General features: G+C 40.1%; 1 protein-coding gene across 2 annotated transcripts; it reads left to right on the top strand.

The window, feature by feature from the left end:
* The first annotated feature begins 3,351 nt into the window (after positions 1-3,351).
* On the top strand, positions 3,352-14,520 carry LOC105868492 (uncharacterized). 2 transcript variants are annotated; one of them, XM_012759473.3, is made up of 5 exons: positions 3,352-3,530; positions 4,283-4,437; positions 5,779-5,867; positions 7,637-7,772; positions 12,231-14,520. In XM_012759473.3, the coding sequence occupies exons 3-5, from the start codon at positions 5,781-5,783 to the stop codon at positions 13,442-13,444; spliced, it is 1,437 nt and encodes a 478-aa protein (XP_012614927.2). In that variant the 5' UTR covers positions 3,352-3,530; positions 4,283-4,437; positions 5,779-5,780; the 3' UTR covers positions 13,445-14,520. The 2 variants fall into 2 exon arrangements, with proteins under 2 accessions (XP_012614927.2, XP_012614926.2); XM_012759472.3 differs by lacking the exon at positions 3,352-3,530 and adding an exon at positions 3,809-4,151.
* The last annotated feature ends 1,170 nt before the right edge of the window (positions 14,521-15,690 follow it).

Genomic DNA, 15,690 nt, shown 5'->3' on the forward strand with positions numbered 1-15,690 from the left:
TGCTCTTGCTCAGGCTGGTCAGATTTTATATATATATATATATATATTTTTTTTTTTTTTTTTTTTGAGACAAAGTCTCACTTTGTTGCCTAGGCTAGAGTGAGTGCCCTGGCCTCAGCCTAGCTCACAGCAACCTCAAACTCCTGGGCTCAAGCAATCCTGCTGCCTCAGCCTCCCAAGTAGCTGGGACTACAGGCATGTGCCACTATGCCCAGCTAATTTTTTTTTCTATATATATTAGTTGGCCAATTAATTTCTTTCTATTTATAGTAGAGACGGGGTCTCGCTCTTGCTCAGGCTGGTTTCGAACTCCTGACCTTGAGCAATCTGCCTGCCTTGGCCTCCCAGAGTGCTAGGATTACAGGCGTGAGCCACTGCGCCCGGCCCAGATTTTATATTTTTAACTTTAAATTATAGGACCTAAAGCTTGCTGCTGGGGTTATGTTGGGAATCATGTTGTTGCTATGGCTGTGAAAAACACATTATTATTAAAACAACACAAAATAAAACAAACATATACACACCTGAAAGGTATTACCCTACAAGTGTTCAGAAAGTATCTTGATTGCTGACTCTGTTGGTGTGAGCTAGGTTATACTGTAGAATCAAACAACTTGTAGACTCTCAAAGACCTATAACAACCAAGGTCTTTCTTAATCACCCCAGCTGTTTGTGTCTTCACTCCTGAACACAGACGGATGGTACAGCCTTATGTGAGACTCCCAGTCTTGTGGCAGAGGGAAAAGAGAGATGGAAGACCAGGAACTAATGCTTTAACAAGACAAGGATGCATAGCTTTCACAAGAAAAAGGTAATCACAAGTCAGGTCCAAGCCTGAGTTCAAATCTTCAAGTGTCAAAGATTTTGGATAATAATGTAATCTACCATAGGTGCATAGGTAAGATACTCCTGTGGAGAGATAACCTTGAAGTAGTGTGCTTCCTTCCACCTCCCAAATATCTTAGACATGCCATGCATTTGGAATTGAGTAAAGGGAAGTTGAATATATTCCCACCTGAAAACTTTTCATTTTTCTGGGCTTGGTGATGAGATAAAGAGCTTAAGAGAGTGGTATCTGGAATGCTTGGTGAATGGAGCCAGAAGAGGAGACAACCATGGATAGGAGGAGACAACCATGGATAGAAGGCGACAAACACAGATAAACAAAGGACTGCTAAATAATACCAGGACCTCACCGAGGTTGGGAATAATAATTGTGAAATGGCACCTTCTCAATACTCAACTTTGTCAGGCTCTGTGTTGGCACTTGGCACAGTGATGCACAAAATATGCATGGTCCTTGACCCTATGGAACTGACAGTCAAGTGGGGGAGCCATACATTAAATAAGAGCAAAAATAAATGTATAATTCCAAATTATGGCAAGACTATGGAGGGAAAGGATGGAGAGAATGAGAGAATTAGGGGGAGGGAGGTCAGGCCTCTCTGAAGAAGTAACATTTGTATGAAATCTGAAGGGTGGTGTTCTAAACAGAGGAAATGCCTGTATTAAGGGACAGCAGAGTTTGGGATGTATGAGTCACTAAAAAGGCCATGTAATCTGAGTACAAGTACTCCTCGACTTACAATGAAGTTACCTCTCAATAAACCCATTGTAAATGGAAAACAGCGTAAGTCTTACGTCAAAAGCATGTTTTTGACTTACTGGTGCTTTTGATTTACAGTGGACCCATCCTGGGCGGTCCTGTCGTAAATCGAGGAGCTAATGAATGTGTGTCACTTTCCGACCATGGTAAAGTCGAAAATCCTCAACCCACCATTATAACTCGGGGACCATCTATATAGATAATTGTAGGGAGATAGCAGCAAATAAATCAGGATTGGCAGAGCCAGATAACACAGGGGCTTAAAAACTGCGTTAGGGAGTTTACATCTTATTCCAAGGCGATGAGAAGCCATTGAAGGGATCTCAGGAAAAAAATGATATGAAGAAATTTAATTTTTAAATGTACATTTTGGCTGCTTTGAATAACATGGATTAAGGAAAGACAAGATTAGATATGGAAAGACTAGTAACTCGGACTAGAATGACACTTGGTATACAACTGGCTCCAATCCATTGACGTGGCCTGATTACAGGATGGGGGACGACACAGAACACAAAATAACGACACAGACACACATGGACATGACAATGACTCAAGTGACCAATGCACTGGTCACTTTATTTTTATACCCCCCAGACCCAAGGTTAGTTCCTTGTACGTGAGCATCTGAACATAGCAGTGATATCAGCCAATTCCGGAGTTGTATCGAAAGGGAACAATTTCCCATGGTCTCAGACCTCAAAACGGTTACTAAAGTTAAGGTGCCGGACAGAGCTCAAAAGCCAAGGCCGAGATAGGCAACATAAAACAATGCAGCCATTTGAAGTGCTTCTTGGTCTCAATCCCAGGCTGAGGCTCCTTCCTGGCCCCCACGGTTGTGCCTGTTTTAGGTCGCCCCCCTCCATGGGGAGTCTTACCTGTCATTGACTACCAACCATCAATGGGGCCAGTTCTTGGGAGAGTTCTTGTTCTCATGGCCTCCAGACTCCCACCAAGGGGCCCTCTGTGTGGGAGTTGGGAGCATTTGCTTATGTGCAACAACTCAGGCCTCTTATCAAGTCACAAGGCAGCAACCGTGTCTGAAGAAAATGTTGACTACTGCTGCGTCAGGCAGCACCCGTACATTACAGACTATAGTGAATGATTAGTATAAGGTATAACACCAGAATTAGCCCCCAACAATCCATTTTTGTGAAGAACTGGGAGTGAAGTATCTTTTGCCTGGTTGACCCTAATTCCTTTAGCTCAGGGGGAGTGGCCCTTTCATACTAACGCTCCTCAACTCCTGATCCCCACTTGTCCCCACGTCAAAGCCAACCTCTGTACTGGTTTCTTTCTCACATCCAACTTTCCCTTATGAACTCATTCATTCCTAATTGGGTTTCTACTTTAATCATATTTCTCTTCAATCAGGACATTGGCTTCTCAACCCTGCCTAAGCTATTTAACAGCCAGAATGCTAGCAACAAAATCAGCACGTGCACACAGTTTACATGCAGACTTCGGGCTTTATTATAAGAATGGAGAAATACCAGAGAAAAGACTTGTGTAACAGTCCCCGACCCCTTCGTCCCCCAGTTAATAATAACTGTTCCGTACATTTTAATGACAGCTTCTCATTTTAATCAGAAAGGAGACCTATCAGATGGGGCATTATCTTCGTCCTAAGGCTGCCTGCGAAGGCCTGCAGGTCTCTCCCCGACTACGCAGACACCCTCCTAGCACAAGCACCGGTGGCCCCCAGCCCTCTGGGAAGTGGAGTCTTTCCGCCCGGACCCCGACCTGGCGCGGTCGCCTCCAAGTGCGCAGATGCGACTCCACACGGAGCCTCGGGCTCGAGCCTTTTGTCTCCCCGCACTCCGCGGTCCGGCAGGCGGCTGTGTCCGCTCCTCCCGCCCCTCGCAGAGCGCAGCCAACCGGGGCCCAGCACTGCGGACGGAGCCGGGTTCGCAGCACGTCCAGGGTAAGAACCTGCGGGGCCTGGATGCGAGAGTCTCCGCCACTCGCTCGTTGTGCACACGGTTCGGACACCCAGCCGCAGCCCGAGCAGGACTAGGGCTGGGCCTCGCCTGTGTCCCCGCCCCACGCCGGGCGCGCGGCGCGCTCCTCCGGGGTCTCGGGCTGCTGCGCGCGCGGGCGCCCTGGGCTCAGCGCGGAGCGAGGGGCGTCCGGGGGCGGGGCTGCCGCTCAGACCGATGGGAAGTGGAGTCCTGGAGCAGAGGATTCTGGGAGCGGCAGTTCCGGGGGCTCAGCCTGGCGCGGGCCCGCTCGCAACTTTGGTCCTAAGCTTGTCACTTCACCAGCCTTAGGGTTCTGAACTTATGGGACAGAAGGAACAAAATGGGGCCTGTGTTTTATTCATACCCCTTTTGTGCTTTGCTTTGTCAGAGTTTTGGGGTCTGCCTGTATTTGGGGGCCAGTGCATGGGAATCCCAGCTTGTGTATTTTCAGGGTCTTAAGATAAAGAGTGAGTGAGGAATCTGCGCTGTAAAGCTGCCATCTATGTATGGCTCTGTGTTTATGAATATTAAGGATGAGGCAACTGTGTGAAGCCCAGCTTGCAGTTACTGCTACTGTATTACAGGTAGGCCACATTATGGCCACTTGTGTGCTTTTGAGTCTCACGGGAGTTTCTGAAGGTTCTGGAACCAAGTGTGTGACTGAGGCCCAGGGTTCACTGCCCTGATGTCCTCCTGGTTTTTCCTTTGTCAACAGAAAAGAAGCCAAACTTTGTAAAATAACTTAAAGAGGTTTAATCTGAGCCAAATTTGAGGACTGTGAACTAGAGCGTCGCCCAAAAAGCCTTGAGCAAGTGGACTCACTGTGGTTGGATTACAGTTTTATACATTTAAGGGAGACAGGAATTACAGGTAAAGTCATAAATCAATACATGAAAGGTATGTATACATTGGTTTGGCCCAGAAAGGTGGGACATCTCAAAGGAGGGGATTACAGGTTATAGATGGATATAAACTCTTTTGATTAGTAATTGGTTAAAGAAATGAAGCTTTGTCTAAATGCTTAGAAAAGCTTAAGTTAAGGAAATCTGTTAATCAGAGATAAGCCTTCAGCCACATACTCAAACTCAGTGATATTGTTATGTAAATTGAGGACCTGCAGGTTGAACTTGCTTAGGGTTAGGCCTGTTAATGAGTTACAGAGGATATCTACAAGAAGGGAGGGGGCATATCTGACCGCTCTTCTCATGGCCAGCAACTGAATTTTAGGGTATCCCCTTGGTCAAGATGGGGTCCATTCAGTCAGCTGGTGAGGAGAATTTAAGATTTTTACTTTACACCTTAGTGCAGTATGTAGTGACTGATCTTGATACTCCAGAGGATAGTCTTCCAGCCATGGAGATTATTTTACCCCAATAACAGAGGTTCCAAGCAAAGTAGAATTACTTCTGAGGCCCTGGGTCTTGAATGCATAGGAATAAACCTTCTGGACATGAAGACAGAGGGAGATGTTCCAGGGAGCAAGAATCATTCTAGAGCTAGGCAAAACTAACCTCACAATCTCTCTAGAGCTTCAGAGCAGAGTCAGATGATTTACACAAGGAGGTAGATTATGTATTGCTGAAAAGTCTGTGTTCATCCGAAACAGTGAGTACTGAGAAAGTCATAGCAATAACAGGACAAGGAAGGGAAACTGATCATGGATTATCTCATCATTGAAGTTGGGGAAGGTAAGAACTACAGAAATAAACATGGAATTGAAAGTGGGAAGAAATAGCAGAAATACGTTTGATGAGAATGAAAAGGTCAAGTGCCCCCATGATTGAAAAAGGGAAGCAGATACATCTCAGGAGAAAGCCCTGGAGTACACAGTAACTGCTCTGGAAATCACTTGGAGGCTCCTCGTAGTACATTCTCCCGTCCCATCTTCCTCCTTCAGTGCTGCTATGCTCATCCACATCCTCTCTGAAGCTGTGGATGGGAGAATATTACATAGTGTTTGCTTTGTGAAAAGGGCAGGTGACACTTTTCCATTCCTGATATGACAAGACATGACTGTTCCAAAAAGTTGATGTGTTATGGGTTTGTGAATTTAGCTTTTTGATCAAAACTTAACTCTATCTCTGCTTGGGTTTTTTGAGTTAAGTAGAGTCACCTCATGTATATAATTCAGCTGGCCTGTTACAGCTTTTGTCTGAGTGAATGGGAAGACAGAGTTTACCTCCTTCATGGTTTATTTTCTACTCCTTCTAGCCATGACTACTGAGGATGCTTCTCTTCTCCAAAAGCAGAGCACAGAAGAAATGGAACCTACTGTTGAGCTCCTTCCTGTTGAATTCCAGGTGACTTTGAGTTTACTTTCCTTCCTCTGAAATCTTATATTGGTATTCATGGTGTGTCCCTGTTTCTTTCTTTTTTCTTGTTTTGGAGGTTCAAAGAGATCCCACCTGGAGAACTGAACTAAAGTAATTTTTCCTTGGAGACTGAAAGCTCTGGGGAGATCCCAGGCTGGAGTTTCAAATTTGGGAGTAATCTGGGTAGATGGTATTTTAAACTATGAAAGTAACTGTGATCACTAAGAGAATGAGCATAGATAGACAAGAAATGAGATGTCATTCCTGAGTTCTATAGTTCTCCAGCACTTAGAGATCAGGGAAATGAAGAGGGAGCAGCAAAGGATATGAGAAGATACACGCAATGAAGTAGGAGTAAAGCCAGAAGTTTGCCATTCTGGTGACTACTTGAAGGAAGTGTTGCAGAGAGGAAGTGATCAGCTGTGTTAAATGCTGCTGCTAAGTCATGGAAGATGAGTCCTGGGAATTGACCATTGGATTTAGAAGTAGGAAGGTCACTAGTGACTGCCAAGAACAATTTCATGGAGTGGTGGGAGTGATGGATTGGAATGGGTTGAAAAGAAGATGAGGGGAGAGAAATTGGAGCCATTTTGTAGAGTTTTATTCTAAAGGAAAGGAGAGAAGTAGGGGAATAGGTGGAAGGAATAGTAAGACAAGACCAAAGAGGTGTTTTGTTTTGTTTTGTTTTGTTTTTTTGAGAAGGGAGAAATAACATTGTAGTTATATAAGAGTAGATGAAAAAGAGAAGATGTCTAAGGACTGAGCCCTGGGGAACTCCAACATTTAGAGCCACTTTTCAAACATTTCTTTGTTTATTTTAAATAAATAGGCCTGAGAGTTAGGTTTAATACCTATTTCACAGACAAAGAAACTGAGGCTCATGGTAACTTGCTCAGTGTCATCAAATGGTTGAGCCCTGGTTAGAACCCACATTATATCTGATTCTAAATCCTATGCCTCCAGCCATTCTCACCTATTGACTGACTTTTTCACAAAGTATTCTCCAATTGATTATGGTTAACAAAGTATACTCACATGACTGTCATTATAGAGTATCTTACCTTAGAACAATTGTCACAAGACTATCATTATATTTATCTTTCCTTAGAACAATTGGTCATTTTCAACTTAAAGTCAGTAAATTCACTCATTCAGAACCTCTTTAATTACTAAAGAATAACAAAACAAATTAAATAGTCATGGCCCTAAGTACAGAGAAAGAAGAGGCCTATACTAGAACAGCATGAATGTCTATATCACAGAATATCAACCTGAATTTCTATAAAATCTCAGAATATTCCTGGAGTCAATATATATTACATATCTCAGCCTTATTCCATCTATAATATAATCAGTAATTAACATTTCATTATCATTCAATGGTTAATTTATATTAGGCTTATTTAGTAAAATATGTTAGAGGCAGAAAAGTTAAGAGTATACCTTTAGAATCAGACTGCCTGGTCCAAATCCCAGATCTGGCCCTTACATATGTAGACAATGTTAATAATATTACTTACCTCTTACCTCATATGGTCTTTGTTACAAGCGATAGTTTAAAGGACTTAGCACATAGAAAGTAAATTATAAATGTTAGCTTTCATTATTATGTTCCTTAACACAGACTAATACTTAGTAATATTAGAATATTTGATTAAAATAAAGGTTTAACCTTCAGATTAAAAACACTTCCTCTTCTAGATTGTTTTCTTCTCTCAGGATTGCCAAATCCTTTAAGAATGTGCTTGCTCTTCCAGGAATTGATGACAGTCAAAGATGAGGAAATGGACTTTACTCATGTGGAGGTGGAACAGCTGAATACTGCCCATGGGCATGATATGTACATGGACATGGATATGAAGGTGGAGAATTGTGGGAGCCTGGTATTTTGGGGTAAGGAAGTCTTATTTTGTAATGCAAGCTACTTACTTGAACATAAATGTCTTAGTTCACTCAGGCTACTATAACAAAATACCATAAACTAAGTGGCTTATAAACAACAAAATTTTATTTATCACAGTTCTGGAACCTGGGAATTGCAAGATCAAGATTCTAGCATATTCAGTGTCTGGTGAGGGCCCACTTTCTATTTCATAGATGGTGCCTTCTCACTGTATCCTCCTCATATGGTGGAAGGGATGAAGATGAGTCTTTCTTCAGCCTCTTTTATAAGGGAACTAATCACTTCTCAAAGGCTCTGCTTCCTAATACCATCACCTTGGGGTTAAAAGATTTTAAAATATGAATTTTGGAGGGGCACATTCAGACTTTAGCAATAAGCTTCCTTGATAACTAATTACATCTAAAATGCAATCATTTTGCTTAAGATTCAGAGATCTTTAATCCCTTAGGAGATCCCTGATCACTTTGGGCTTAGAATTTTCCATTTTGAAAGGTAAAAGTTCATTCTATGTGGAACTGAAAAAGGGCAGCTTCCATTATATTAAGACTTATAAAGCTATAGTAATAAAAAATGGTGTGGTGTTGGTGAAAGGAAGACATAAATCAGTGGAACAAAGCAAATAGACCAGAAATAGAACTGCATATATACAGTCAATGAATTTCTGACAAAAGTGCAAAAGCAATTCAATGGAGAAAGGAGAGTCTTTTCAATAAATAGTACTGGAAAATTTGGACATCCATATGTAAAAAAATGAACCTCAATTCATACTTTCTATTATATATAGTAAATAACTCAAAATGAATCGCAGACCTGAGCATAAAACCTAAAACTATAAAACTTCTGTTGTAACTACTGAAATCTGCCATTGTAGCGAGAAAGCAGCCATAAACAATATGTAAACAAATGAGAGTGGCCAGATCTGGCCTGTAGTATCTTTTGATCCCTTGTGTAGAGGCAGGTTTTTAACTAGTATTATATACTATCTACCTGAGAACTTTATTTAATATTTCTTATAGTGCAGGTCTACTGGTAATTAGTTCTCTCAGCTTTATTTGTCTGAAAAGTCTTTATTTCATCTCCATTTAAAAAAATATTTTCACTGCATATGGAATTCTTGGTGAAAATTTTTTTCCTTTTATTTTTTAGACATTATTCAGAATCAAAAGACATTTTTTTTCTTTCAGCAGTTTAAATGTGTCATTTCTTGTCTTCTGGCTGTAATTTTTGTCTTTGTTATTCAGTATGTAATATGTCTTTTTTTTCCTATAACAGTCTTTATCTTTGGTTTTCACCAGTTTGAATATGATATGTCTAAGTAGGGGTGTGTGTCTGTGTTTTCATCCTACTTGAGATTCTCTGAACTTCCTTGGATCTTTGGTTTGATATCTCTCATTACTTTTGGAAAATTCTTAGCCACTAGCTCATCAAATATTGTTTTTCTCATTCTCTCTTCTTTTCTTCCAGTATTCCAAGTACATGTATGTTAGAGCATTTTATTCTGTCCTACAGTTGTTAGATGCTCTGTTCTGGTTTGTTAGTTTTGTTTTCACTCTTTTTTTCTCTCTCTGTTTTAGTTGGGGAATTCCTATTCACCTCTATAAATTTACTGATTCTTTTCTTAGCTCTGTTGAGTCTACTGATGCACCAGCAAAGACATTCTACATCTCTGTTGCCAAGTTTTTTCATTTATAGCATTTCCATTTGACTTTGTCTTATATTAATAGTTTCCAGCTGTCTGCTAAAATTCTTCAGCTGTTCATGTGTGTTGTTCACCTTTTCCACAATAGCCTTTTACATATTAATCATAGTTATGTTAAATGCCCTGTAAGTTCTAATATCTGGATAATCATTGAGTCTTGTTCTGTTAATTACTCTGACTATGGTTTCATGCAGTCAGATTTGAATGAGGCTGGGAAGTGCTGCATGGAGAGAGGATACAAGCAGACCCATTGTGAGGCTGATGGATTAGTTTAGGGGAGAGATGATGGTGGCTGAATTGGGGTGGCAATAGTGGGGAGGGAGAGTACAGGATAGATTGGATAAAGATTTGTGAGGTATAATCCATAAAACTTAGTGAACTATTTGTTGTGGTTAGTAGGGTATAGGGAAGAGTCCAAAATGATTCTCAGGTTTTTGACTTTCAGCTAGAAAAACTTTGGGGTTTGTGAGATTAAATGTGTTAATATATTTAACCATTTAGAATACAACTTATATATAATGAACATTATAAAAGTTTTTATCTAATATTGTTATAGTTCATGGTATATATTAAATTTATTAAATTTTATATGCTATCATATTCTCAATTTCTAAAAATTACAGTAACACTGAAAATATAACTTACTCAAATATTGATTACATTTCTGTAATGGGATAAAAGAATCTTAAGAAAGGCTTACTGCCCTCCAGAGTTGCCTCATTGCTTGTGTTATTTGTGTTCAGTTCAGTTCAAACATGTATTTAATTTATCAACCCTGTGATATGCTCCAAGAAATAGCAGTGATCAAAAGAGATGTGATTCCTACCCTCAGAAAATTTACCTTTTGGTGATAGTACTCATATTCTTATATCAAAGCCTTTTTATTAACAAGAATGATGGTGGTGATATTTTCTTAGATGATGAAACCTGGGAATGTACAGTTTGAAGGAAAAGATGAGTCAAGATATAGATATATTGAATTTGATATTTCCAAATTAATACATGAAGTAGATGGTGGGATATATGGGTGTAGGGGAGGGAAAACTAAGCTGGAGGTAAGGGTTTTGGGTAAAGGGTAATTAAACAATGGGATAAATAAGGTCTTTTTAGGAGAGAATGTAGTGCGGACAGGAGTCAAAAGACAGGAGCCTAAGATGGAATGCTAAGAAATATTGACATTTAAGAAGAAGAAACAGCAGAAAAAATTCCAAATAAATAGAGATCAGGAGAAAAACTTGAGAGCATAGAGTCACAAAAGTCAAGAGAAAACATTGTTGGGAAGAAGGCATGGTCAACAGTGTCAGTTACTGCTGAGAGGCGAAACCAAACAAGGAATGAAAAGGATCCACTGGGTTTAGGTGTCATATAAATGGTTAGTGATTTCACTGAGAACAATGAGGAGAGAAGCCAGACTGCAGCAAGCTCAGGAGCAAGTATGTGATGAGAGGATGCATAAAACCTGTTTGACTAATGGAGACTCAAAATCATATTTAAAGTAGAGAGTAAACAAACAAAAAATTGTGCCTTTAAACAAGGACTAAAGGGAACTATTTAAAAAATCAGGCCGGGCGCAGTGGCTCACGCCTGTAATCCTAGCACTCTGGGAGGCCGAGGTGGGCGGATTGCTCAAGGTCAGAAGTTCAAAACCAGCCTGAGCGAGACCCTGTCTCTACTATAAAAAAATAGAAATTAATTGGCCAACTAATATATATAGAAAAAATTAGCCGGGCATGGTGGTGCATGCCTGTAGTCCCAGCTACTCAGGAGGCTGAGGCAGGAGGATTGCTTGAGCCTAGGAGTTTGAGGTTGCTGTGAGCTAGGCTGACACCATGGCACTCACTCTAGCCTGGGCAACAAAGCGAGACTCTGTCTCAAAAAAGAAAAAAAAAAAAATCAAATGTGATTGTCTCCAGATGGTATTATTATGAGTGATTTTATTTTTGTCTAGGACTTTTTCAAAACTTATTCTCAATGTGTGTTTTCATCTTTTTCTCCCTTCTCAGTTTTTTTTTTTTTTTTTTTTTTTTTTTTTTTTAGGCTGGTCAAGTGGAGCAGTGGGAGTGGAGAAGGAACAAAGCTCAGTTTTTTTATGTTAACATTTATTTTCAGGTCGGGCGAGGTGGCTCACTCCTGTAATCCTAGCACTCTGGGAGGCCAAGACAGGTAGATTGCTCAAGGTCAGGAGTTGGAAACCAGCCTGAGCAAGAGCGAGACCCCGTCTCTACTATAAATAGAAATAAATTAATTGGCCAACTAATATATATATAGAGAAAAAATAATTAGCCAGGCATGGTGGTGCATGACTGTAGTCCCAGCTACTTGGGAGGTTGAGGCAGGAAGATTGCTTGAGCCCAGGAGTTTGAGGTTGCTGTGAGCTAGGTTGACACCATGGCACTCACTCTAGCCTAGGCAACAAAGTGAGACTCTGTCTCAAAAAAATAATAATAATAATTTATTTTCATTCCTCTGCATGTCCTCTTCCCTGGTTAGTCTGTTTAGTTTTCCATCCTTGTAGATAGAGCACCCTTATTGTCTGACCTTGTGTTGTGTCTTATATTAGCCTTCCTCTAATCCCTATTAGTCTCTGAAATGTCTTCATTTGCATTGCCATGAGGTTTGTTATGAGAACATCCAGATATACATATTTTTAATAGGCATAATTTTAATTTTCTTTGTCTTCATGCTACTTAGCAGTTTTCTTTCTCTTAACACACAGAACATTAACATTTATGCTTTTTATTCATTTCAGATTCTGAATGTATTCCTGAAACTAAAGAGTTCCTTTCAAAGCAGGAAGTTTATGAAGAAGTATCATCTGAAAGGGAGCTGATAATAGAAAGACTTAAGAAGGATGATTGCTGGGGCTCCAGGTTGATAGAATCTTGGGAAAGTGAAGGCATGTTAGAAAGGCAGCAAGAAAATCAGAAGAATGATTTAAGGCAAGTTGTAATTAAGCACAATAAAAACCCTATGGAGCAGTATAATGAAATTGGGGAAAGTTCAAACCCAATTAAATATTCAAAAGTTTACCCAGTGAAAAAGCCATGGGAGTGCAGTGCATGTGGAAAGTCCTTCAGTTACTACTCAGCCTTTATCCTACATCAGAGAATTCATACTGGAGAGAAGCCCTATGTATGTAATGAATGTGGAAAGGCCTTTAGTCGTAGCTCATCCCTCATTCAGCATCAGAGAATTCACACTGGAGAGAAACCTTATGAATGTAATGAATGTAGGAAAGCTTTCAGTCACCGTTCAGCCCTTATTCAACATCATATCATTCACACTGGAGAAAAGCCCTATGAGTGCAATGAATGTGGGAAGGCCTTCAACCAAAGCACATACCTGATTCAGCATCACAGAATACACACTGGAGAGAAACCCTACAAATGCAAGGAATGTGGGAAAGCTTTCAATGACACCTCATCTCTCATTAAACATCAGAGGGTTCATACTGGAGAAAAACCCTATGGATGTAAAGAGTGTGGGAAAGCCTTTAGTGACCGGTCAGGACTTACTCAACATCAGAGAACTCATACAGGGGAAAAGCCTTATGAATGTAGTGAATGTGGGAAAGCTTTCAGTTACTGTTCAGCTCTTATTCAACATCAAGGAACCCATACTGGGGAGAAACCTTACAAATGTAACGAATGTGGGAAAGCCTTCAGTGACCGCTCGGCTCTTGTGAGACATCAGAGAATACATACTGGAGAAAGACCTTACAAATGTAAAGAATGTGAAAAAGCCTTCAGCCAGAGCTCATCCCTTACAAAGCATCTGAGAACTCATACCGGAGAGAAACCCTATAAATGCCCTGATTGTGACAAAGCCTTCAGCCAGAGTTCATCGCTTATTCAACATCAGAAAATTCATAGAGGAGAAAAATCATACAAGTGTAAGAAATGTGAGAAAACCTTCACTGTCCGTTCAACCTTTCATCAACATAAAAAAATTCATGATAAATAGAATGCAGTAAATTCATAAAGTAATTATTCTCTCCTGATTGAGCAGATCTAAGTATTATGGGGCATATTACAAGAACATTTGAGGCTGTGCTACAGAAGAAATAGCCTTCTTCCTTGATACGTTGTTATGTAGGGAAGAGGATAGGAGGTAAATATGGATATCTGTGGTCTTTTAAAATAACCATTAGAAAGTGAACTTCTGAGAGCAAGATGAATGTCACTGTCTAGAAAGAAGATTGGATAGAATGGGAACAAGGCAAGGGCTTCTTGACACGGAAGATTGTTGATTTTGAAGTTGTGAAGAGCTGAAAACATTTTTCATTAAAATTGTAGTAGGAGTGGATGAGGAAAGTCCAGGGAGAATGCATGTGAGTAGACTTAGCAGGGCTCTATGAATATATCTCAGTTGCAAAACCAATAAGCTGAGGCTATGGAGAAGAGAATTTCTAAGAGAGCACAGAAAAAGAAATTTTGGTTTAGGCAGAGAAATAAGGTAAGGAGCTGGGTATTTTAAATCAATAGAAAAACTCAACAGAGTAGCAAAATGCACATTACTTGAGGCTGGTGGCTCTCTAAATAGTTTCAAACTGAAGCTGAAAGGGAAAGGATTAGGGCCCCCAAAGAGGAAAATTACCAAGAGTTTTCTTTAGGGAAATAAAAAGAAAAAATCAAAGTTGAAAACATCCTCCTTTCCTTTGCCCCCCACTCCATTTGCTTACTTGCATGTTTTAAAACATTGAAACCAGTGGTTATTAACCTTGAAATCACCTGAGAAGCTTTAACAGATACCTGAGTCCCAGCTGCAGAGATGCTCATTACATTGGACTGAGGTGTAGCCTGAGCACCAGGAAGTTTTGGTAATACTAAGGCTCAGCCAAGATTAAGAACCACTGATTTAGACCCCTGATTGACTCAGTAGGATTATAAGCAGATGAAAAGGTGATAAAGATCAACATTAGCTCTTGAGAGTTCTTTGTGTCCTTATTTCTGTTTTTGCTTTCCCTCCCTAAGTATATAACATTGTCTTTTTGACCTGATTTTTGATCCCTTTGCTTAGGCCTTTTTTTCTTTCTTTGAATTCAGGTGAACTGATCTACCTGATACCAACTCCTGCTCTGATTCTGACTGACCCTTGATAAATGTGCCCCTTTAAGGTTTCTCAACCACTTCTATGAACCAGGGTCATGTATTGTGCTTGCTACCCATGGCCTAATGATGGCAAACATTAACCATGAGAAACAAGGGTAGAAGAGGACCTACAAACCAGAAATCATGAGTGAAAGTGATTGGAAGGAACTTTCAAAGAGTTAAATTTTGACTCCAGCTGTATAGTTTGTATCATAGAATTCCCTGATATTATAATAAAATTTAGTTGTGTATGTGAATTAACACAGAACTTCAAGGGATGTAGGTGGGAGGGAGGGTAAGTCAAGAAAAAAAGAGCAAAAGGTCAACACCTTTTTTTTGGTAATAATTTGCAGGAATGAACAAAATCTTACTTCAGAGCTATTTAGTCATGTATCTGCTATGTTAGGCACTGGAGATTGGAGAAATTTCTTTATTACATGGCTTCTACATTCAGGGAACTTGAAATTGGTTTCATTGAAAGCCTATCAGTCATATCCCAGTGTCCAAGAATATGCTGAACAGAGCCCTCCTGGCCCAGCTCTCTGTCTTCTGTGGCCTCCGTGTAGTATGTTTACCAACTATTTCTAAACAAAATTCCTTTTTTCAATAAAACTCCTTATGTTCTGTCATCATTCCATAACAATTCCTAGGACCAGCTTTTCTACACAGTACAAAATCCAGGAGTCCATAGATCTTATTAATAAATCATGACTATGCCATAACCTATATAAGTATCTGACACTGTCACATTAGGTGATGAATGGAGGGATACATGTTGAAGGAGAAAGATGAGATGCAGTACAGTGTAGAAAATCTACTATATGATGAGCATATTAAAGGAGAATTATTTTAATTGACAAAGTTCCTATTGGGTAGAACTCCCTAGTTAGATGTAGAGGGTAACCCTAGAATTCTGCTCCTCAAGCCCATGGGGTCATTTATCTGTCTCAGATCAGTTAATCATATTTGTCTTTATATTTTCCCTTAAATCCTCAAGTATTCAGTTTTATACAAACATTTGCTGGGGAGGTTTCCTCCCTCCAGCTGGCTTTAGAATAGAATGATACCAGCCTAAATTCTTTACCCATTTTATTAACTGTTTCCCAGAATAATCTTACC

Source organism: Microcebus murinus, chromosome 19, assembly GCF_040939455.1.
Source record: "Microcebus murinus isolate Inina chromosome 19, M.murinus_Inina_mat1.0, whole genome shotgun sequence".
Taxonomy (NCBI): domain Eukaryota; kingdom Metazoa; phylum Chordata; class Mammalia; order Primates; family Cheirogaleidae; genus Microcebus; species Microcebus murinus.

What these genes read in the sequence shown, in the direction of transcription:
- LOC105868492 (XM_012759473.3), top strand. Translation starts at nt 5,781, where the DNA reads ATGACTACTGAGGATGCTTCTCTTCTCCAAAAGCAGAGCACAGAAGAA. An exon ending in TCCTTCCTGTTGAATTCCAG is followed by an intron (nt 5,868 to 7,636) that starts GTGACTTTGAGT and finishes TTGCTCTTCCAG; the next exon opens with GAATTGATGACAGTCAAAGA. An exon ending in TGGGAGCCTGGTATTTTGGG is followed by an intron (nt 7,773 to 12,230) that starts GTAAGGAAGTCT and finishes TATTCATTTCAG; the next exon opens with ATTCTGAATGTATTCCTGAA.